The sequence below is a fragment of the Microtus ochrogaster genome, chromosome 15 (genome assembly GCF_000317375.1).
Source record: "Microtus ochrogaster isolate Prairie Vole_2 chromosome 15, MicOch1.0, whole genome shotgun sequence".
NCBI lineage: Eukaryota > Metazoa > Chordata > Mammalia > Rodentia > Cricetidae > Microtus > Microtus ochrogaster.
Window position 1 is genome coordinate 17,969,477 of NC_022017.1, and position 8,103 is coordinate 17,977,579.

The 8,103-nt window shown below is 40.6% G+C and overlaps 1 protein-coding gene across 1 annotated transcript in view; it reads left to right on the forward strand.

Moving 5' to 3' along the window:
• The window catches only part of Zcrb1 (zinc finger CCHC-type and RNA binding motif containing 1), a 12,506-nt gene extending 5,793 nt beyond the window's left edge, over positions 1-6,713 (forward strand). Inside the window, exons 4-8 of the mRNA XM_005354305.2 lie at positions 1,968-2,079; positions 2,358-2,465; positions 4,548-4,660; positions 4,755-4,830; positions 6,531-6,713. Coding sequence (XP_005354362.1) covers positions 1,968-2,079; positions 2,358-2,465; positions 4,548-4,660; positions 4,755-4,830; positions 6,531-6,662 — 541 coding nt within the window. The 3' untranslated portion in view covers positions 6,663-6,713. The remainder of the gene's footprint in view (positions 1-1,967; positions 2,080-2,357; positions 2,466-4,547; positions 4,661-4,754; positions 4,831-6,530) is intronic.
• The last annotated feature ends 1,390 nt before the right edge of the window (positions 6,714-8,103 follow it).

Consider the following 8,103-nt stretch of genomic DNA (forward strand, 5'->3'; position numbering starts at 1 on the left):
CTACAAGAGCTAGTTCCGGGACAGGCACCAAAGCTACAGAGAAACTCTGTCTCAAAAAACCAAAAAAAAAAAAAAAAAGACTTTACATTAAAGTAGATGAGTCGAGGCATTGTCTATATTAAATAGATAAATGAAGGAGAACCTAATTAGTAGAAAGGAGAAGTGATTTCCATAGTATATATTAGGACAGAAACAGAATCTTAAACCCTGTAAATAAGGCAGATTTCAATAAGCAGTGACTGAGAGGTGGAAGCAAGAAAGAATAAGGTATCTAGTAAAACCAGCATGCCCTCCCTTTTGTTCTTGTGCACACACCCTGACATATGCACATAGAGAAGACAAGAGGACCTGAGGGTGTCCTGGATCTACCACTCTTGACTTCCCTCTCTCAATTCAGGGCCTCTCACTAAACCTGAGCTTTACTGCTTTTGCTAGGCTTGCCAGTGAGCTCCTAGGATATACCAGTTTCTGCTCACCAAGACTGCCATGCCCAGCCTTTATGTATAGAGTGCTGGGAATTCACTAACAAAGCACTGTTACCTTTTAAAAAAAGATTCCTTTATCCACATGTACCTGTCATTAATATTTCCACTTGCTCTGTAGTGTGCACTCCCTTGACTGTGAATATATACATGTATGTGTACACATTGTTTTTATACATTTTGCATAATATTTGTACACTGTGTGAAGATGTGTTGCTGTAGTTGGTGCAATAAAAAGCTAAGTGGCTAATATCTACAAAAGAGGTATAGGTGGGACTTAACAGGCAGAGAGAGAACTCTGGGCAGAAAGGTGGGGTTGCCGGCCAGAGGTGGAGAAGAAAAAGGAGGTGTAATATGGAAGAGAGGTAGTGTCATGTGGCAGAATGTAGATTAATATAAATGGGTTAATTTAAGCTATGAGAGCTAGTGGAGACAAGCCTAAGCTAAAGTCCAAGCTTTCATAATTAATAGTAAGTCTCCGTGTTGTTATTTGTAAGCTGGTGGCCAACAAAAAAGTTTGCCACAGTCTCAGGCTGGAGAAAAGGCTCAGCTATCAGGGACACTGAGTGCTCTTCCAGAGTACCCAGGTTTGATTCCCAGCACCCACTTGGTAACTAACAATTGGCTGTAATTCCAGTTCCCAGGGCACCTGACACCCAGGCAATACACATACATAGAACACAGACATACATGAAGGCAAAATACCCATGCACATAAAATAAAAATCTCAAATGAATAAACAAAAGGATAGGGTCTCACTACATACCTCACTATATACAAGCCTTCAGCTTGGTGAAGTCTTCCTGCCCTAGCATTCTGAGTGTTGGCACTCTAAGCATGTGTCACCATGGCAGATTCAAGCATTGTTCTTCTAAATTACACTAAATGGCACGCGGTTGGCAACTCCTACAGCCTGGGGCACTGAGGAAGAGCTAAGGACCACTAAGCTGGAAATTGTTTGAAATGAAGACACTTGGATCTAAAACTTAAGAAAAATAGTAAATCATTTTGCTCTCTGTATACAAGAGAATGCGTCAGCTTGTGTTTTTGGTTTTGCAAGAAGAGGATAGACATTTTGATATCTAGTTGATAATGATGTAGCAGTTGCCTCAGCCTGTCTGTCAACTAGACCCTTCAAGCTCTGACAGCTCCCAGTTCTAGCTGTGCTCTTCTGTATTGTCAGTGTCATTTTCTCATTTCCGTTCTCCTTGGTCCCTCAGGACTTTGAGGAGCTGGATGGTTTAAATCATGTTTCTTTAGACAGGATCTCCTAGCCTAGGCTGGCCTAAAGCTCTCTGGCCAAGAATGACCCTGAACTCTGCCACATGTTGGAATAACAAGCCTCTACCACTAATCATGGTTTTTTTAATTTTTCTTTTCAAATGTTTTATTATTTAACCTGATTTTAAAAAAATCATCTTGAGTTTCCTGAGTAGTTACAAGTTTTTGTCTTATTTTTTTTTAACTGGTTCTTTGTGCTTTAAGGGTTACTATAATGAAAGACAAAGACACGAGGAAGAGTAAAGGTGTTGCATTTATTTTGTTTTTGGATAAAGACTCTGCCTTAAACTGCACCAGAGCAATAAATAACAAACAGGTAAGCCATTCTTTTCATCAAGGTTGTAACCCAAAAGTGTCTGTGTTCATCTAAAGCAAGAGCAGTGGGGCTGCAGGAGATCATAAAGTCTGATTACTATCTGTAATTCAGGAGAAACGACGTCAGCATTGTATTGGGTTATCAAAACTTTGGAAGACTGAAGGGGAAATTATGGCATAGAATCTATCACATTTATTAAACAAGAATTGAGGAGACAGTATCTGATAACGAAGTCTTGGTGAACTACATCCTCTGTATTTACATTTTCTCTGATTTAGTTATTTGGTAGAGTGATAAAGGCAAGCATTGCTATTGATAATGGAAGAGCAGCTGAGTTCATCCGACGGCGAAACTACTTTGATAAATCTAAGTGTTATGAGTGTGGGGTAAGTAAACCTAAAATTTGGTAACTCTTCTGTAGTATAAAGTGATCTTTACATTAGTCTTTTAGTGGTGCCTGCGGGAGAGGCAGGTGTTCACAGAAAGGGAGACTCTGGGGTGGATGGAGGACACAGGACTCCAAAAATCCTGCCTGATATATCACTTATTCCCTTTTAACAAGAGTCTCTAAACTTGGTTCTAAGCTAGTAACTTGCAGCAAAAGCCCTCTTATCCTGCTGTGTTATCTCCCCAGCCTCGCCACGATTTCATTTTTGTTGAGATTATTTTCAGTTGGTTTGAGATAGGTCTAATGTAGCACAGTCTGGCTCACACTCCCCCATGCAGTAGGTGACGATCGTGAATTTAAGATGCTGGCATTACAAGTATGTCCCACCACTTCTAGTTTCTGAGTTACCAAGGCGTTCTGAATGCCACACAAACACTCTGCTGTCTGAGCTGAACCCCAAACTCCTCACCAAAATTTCTGCTTGGCTAAACCCAGATTTTGAAAGCGACTTATCTTGGAGAGTGTAAATTGTAACTTTTAAAAAAGCAGGGTGTGAGAGAAAGACACCATGCGACAGAGCTCAGGTGGAGGGATTTTTTTATTGGGAGAAAGTGAATGGGAAAAGGGGGCAGGAGAAAGGGGAGACCAGCCTCTGGAGACAGGAACAGTAGGAGAGAAGAGACAGACAGGCAGAGAAGCAGGAAGAAAAGGGAACGTAGTGAATGTGCACAGGAGGTGCTCTTAGTGGCTGCAGCTGAGACCGTATCCTGTCAGGACCTCAAGGGCAGGCCAGTACAGATGCCTGAATACCAACATAAACTCATCTTTGTAAACATCACTGAAATGACTCCGTGGGTAAAGGTGTTCACCATGCATGCCTAATGACCTGAGTTCAATTCTAGGAACCCACATAAAGGTGGAAGAGAACCTAATCCACAAAGTTGTCCTCTGACCTCCACACTCATACTGTGGCAAATGCATGTCCACACGCATTTTAATAATATATAAAATTTAATAGTATCTAAAGTCCTACTTGGGGTGGGACTATAGGCGGAGATGAGTGGGAGAGAAATTACCTGGCATTCTAAAAGATAGGGGTTCAATCCTCAGTATCACAAAGCAAAAAGAGAGAGAATAAAAATACCTAGGGTAGATAATATAAAATAATTTTACCAGTTTCTGAATCTTTGAGGTTGTTTTCTAAAAATACAGGTGGCATATACCTTTAATCCCAGCATTCGGGAGGTAGAGGCAGGAGAGAATCTCTGTAAATTCAAGGTCAGCCTGGTCTACAGACTGAGTTCCACGTCAGCCAGAGCGACACAGACAAATCCTGTTGCAAAAGCCAAAAAAAAAAAAGCTAATGAATTTTTTAGTTTTCTTAATGTCTTGAAAGATTTTAAGCAACTAATAATTTCTGTTAATTGGATATTGCATGTGTTTGATTGTTGTTGCCACAAGTGTTTAAGTAATTTAGTTAGTTAAGTAGTTTAGTAAGCTAATGTATAGATTGTAGCTCAGAGCTCCTATGTTTTACAATTCAGTATTCTATCTCCTTATAATAATCCAACTCAGCAAAATAGGATGATAATGCAAGCCACGTATGTAAGAAAAAGGAACGAGTGTGGTGCTGGGACTCCACCCCTGCTCTGTGCCCGCCATGCAGGTACTCTGCCCCAGACCTGTATCCCCAGCCTTCACTTGTTCTTAAAGCTGAATATTCAACATCTTACAAGTTAATAGAAATAATTTCATCCCCATTTTTCAGGCTAATGTAAAGCTTTTAGAGTTGATGATCTATTTAAATTTAGAATTCTTTTGTGTGGCAAAAGTTGAGATTTAAAATTTTGAGGAAAGAATACTTCTTTGCTCCCTAGTTTATCACTGTAGATGCTAGTCTTTAGAGTAGCCCATACTCTGCCTCTTCTATTGGGAAGGACCATGTCTGGTCCTGTGTTCCCACAATGAGAATATGGTTTCTCCTAGATTCTAGCCTCTCACTCACAGGGCCAGGGCAGGTTCCTGTCAATAACAGCAGCTATCATCTTTATTCCTTTTTTCTTTCTTTTTTTAACAAAAGGAAAGTGGACACTTAAGTTATGCCTGTCCTAAAAACATGCTTGGAGAACGTGAGCCTCCCAAGAAGAAAGAAAAGAAGAAGAAGAAGAAAGTTCCTGAACCAGAAGAGGAGGTGTATGTATAGTAGGCTCACTAAGATGCTGTGTGGTTTTGCCTTTTTACTGTTAGCTGACTGCAGCTGAATTTTTTTTTTCCTTTGCTGACCTAGTGAAGAAGTTGAAGTGAGTGAAGAAGAAGGGGAAGATCCGGCTCTGGACAGTCTCAGTCAGGCCATAGCGTTTCAGGTACTGGTGCTCTCAAGGGATCAGGGTGCTTGGGGACCTAGCTCAGTGATGGACCACTTGCTGGGCAGGGCAGAGGAAGGAAGTGGTGTGACAGTGTGTTGTGTCCCAGTTGATTTGTTTTAACTGAGCGAAGCTACAGCCTTTAATGCTGCCTGCATTGAGGCTGAGGTAAAGAACCATGTGGGCCTAGGAATTCAAGACCTGCCAGAAGAAGCTTTGTCTCAGAGAAAGGGGGCAGTGTAGTAGGTATTCAGAGGGCCGTGTCTGTGAACTCAACACTTAGCAGTGTAAAACAGGAAAATGGGTTTAAACCTAGCCTGGACTACAGAGTGAAACCCTGTCTCAAAAACTGAAAAATAAGCCGGGCGGTGGTGGCGCACGCCTTTAATCCCAGCACTCGGGAGGCAGAGGCAGGTGGATCTCTGGGAGTTCGAGACCAACCTAGTCTACAAGAGCTAGTTCCAGGACAGGCTCCAAAGCCACAGAGAAACCCTGTCTCGAAAAACCAAAAAAAAAAAAAAAAAAAAACTGAAAAAATAAAATTTATCAAGTATAAATAAGACAAGGCACTGTGGTGTAATTCATGTTAAAGTGTATGTTTATATTCTTTTATCACTGTGTTGATCATCATGTAATCTATGTTTTCCTTTCACTGTAAATTTGAGGTAACACATTATTCTTAGGTCTTTATCTGAATGAAAAGTTCTCTTTCATTCTTTCTAGGCTGTAAGATCCCATAATATAATAACATACTTTTAGTATATTATTTTAGTCTATACTTTTAGTATATTATTAATCTGTCTTAATTACAAAATTAGGTGGTGGAAATATTGGATCAGCTCAGTGGTTCTCAACCTTCCTAATGGTGCAGCCCTTTAATACAGGTCCTCATGTGGTTACCCCCATCATAAAATTATTTCATCACTACTTCATAGCTATAATTTTACTACAGTTATGAATTATAATGTAAATATCTGATATGCAGACAGGATATTTGATATATGACCTCCGAAGGGGTTACAACCCACAGGTTGAGAACCAATGGATTAGCTGGGTGTGTTAGCACATCTGTAATCCCAACACATATGAAGTAGAGATAGGATCAGGAGTTCAAGACCAGCCTGGGTAAAATTATTGTTTAAATTAAAACAACAGTTTGATTAAAAATGTCTTTAGCTTATCTAGAAAGAATCTTTAGAAATTGCCTAGGGTTGAGCTAATCATCATATCTCATGCTTTATTCTCACCTGAGAAGGTTGAGGTAGAAGATCATGAGCTCACACCAGCCTCAACTACCTTACAAGTTCCAGGCCAACGTAAGCTACATAGTGAAACCCCGTGTCGAAACAAACTGAAAGACAAAAATGGCTAGGGCGTTGGTTGCTACTGAGCACGGCATAATCATGGGCTGGGGTTGCAACCCCAGCATTATGGAAGTAGAGGCAGAAGGCTCAGAAGTTCAAAGTCTTCCTTCCATCATAAGGAGTTCAACACATCTTGGGAGTAGTGGCCAGGGGTGGGAGGTGGGACTGGGGAATTTCCCTAGGATAATTTTTGAGTAGGACCATGATTGGGATTTGTCGATATGACCTAAGAGGGTAGAAATTGTTTGTGTTCTGGTCTTCTCATGGTAATTCCTTTGGATTAACATGATGTGCCATACATAACGGGTTTTGTCTGCTTTCTGAATCATATTACAGCAAGCCAAGATTGAAGAGGAGCAAAACAGATGGAGAGCCAGTCCAGGGGGTCCCTCAGCCTCCGATGATTCCAGACGACCAAGGATAAAGAAAAGCACATATTTCAGTGATGAAGAAGAACTTAGTGATTAAAATTGTATTTATTTTGTAAATATTATTCAAATAAAATCTTACTGTACAAAATGCTGTTGTGGTCTAGAGTGCTTTTATTATTTGAGTACGTAAGAACACTTAAATCCAAATAGTTATTTACTATAATATTTTAAAATAATTTTGAAATACCATGTTTCTAGCTTGCCTTAGCACAGTACAAATGTTAAATCTGAAAATCCACTGTCTAAAGTGTTCTAAACTCTGAGCACCAACATGATTCCCGAGGAATGTGAAACTATTTCACGAACAGTATATAAGTCCCTTTCCTGATAGAACAAAATGAGATAGTAAATTAGCTCTGACAGACTTGACTGTGGTCTGAGATCTGCTCCCTAAAAGTCAGCACTCATTACCTATCTCTTCAAGGGTCTGTCTTTGCCCGACTGTAAAAGGACCGGGGGGGGGGGGTGTTTTTCTCTCTCCCAGCCATCCATCTCCACATTATTTTTACTAGATTTCTGTTAAACGTTTACTGAATTTGAAGCAGAAAGGATTATGAGTAAAGCACAGTGCCCGCTTTATGGTGCTACACCTGTAGTGCCCGAGCCGCTACAGGTCGTTATGCGAGCCGGGAACTGGGCCTGGAGACTTAAAAATACACACAGAGAGAGAGACATGGACACGGGTCATCCTTGATACAAGAATGTCCACTTTATTGTGTTCACAGACAGCTTATATAGGGCTCTGGCCATGTCTCAGCTCTCAGGATCTTTCAGCTGCAGACTCATCAGAACCCACTCCCCTGTCATCAGGGTCTCACACTGAGAGCAGCTGCAGCCGGCTCAGAGCCAAGGAAAACAAGTTTACAAGAAACTCAGGGTCTGGTGATCCGCAGTCCCCAACAATGATGTAAATTTTTTCATGTCATGTATTATATTTCTTTGTATTTGTAACTAAATCCTTACAAATCCTTTATATTTAGCACTATAAAATGGTATTGTGGAGTCTGACATTAAATTTCTATAGGTTGATTGTACAAGTTTGCACCTTTTTTTTTCTTTGAGACGGTTTCTATGTAGCTTTGGAGCCTATCCTGCTGTCCTGGCACTAGCTCTGTAGACCAGGTTGACCTTAAACTCAGAGATCCACCTGTCTGCCTCCTGAGTGCTGGGATTAAAGGTGTGCACCACCATCACCAGACTGAACTTGTACTTTTTAATACTAAAAGCAATAAAACCATGAAGGCAATGAAAGTCTTAACCATTCCACTAGTGAAGAATATTAAAGCTGTCAAAGCCAGATGTGGTTATACACCCCTGTAAGCCCAGCAGTTAGACTGATGCAGGGTCATGAGTTAAAGACCAGTGTGGGCTGCATAGTGATACTGCTTCAAAACGTTATCTTCGGGCAGAAGGATGGGGAGCATTACTTCCAACTCATCCATTAACGAGAAAATATACTGTAGAAAAGAAAAAAGACA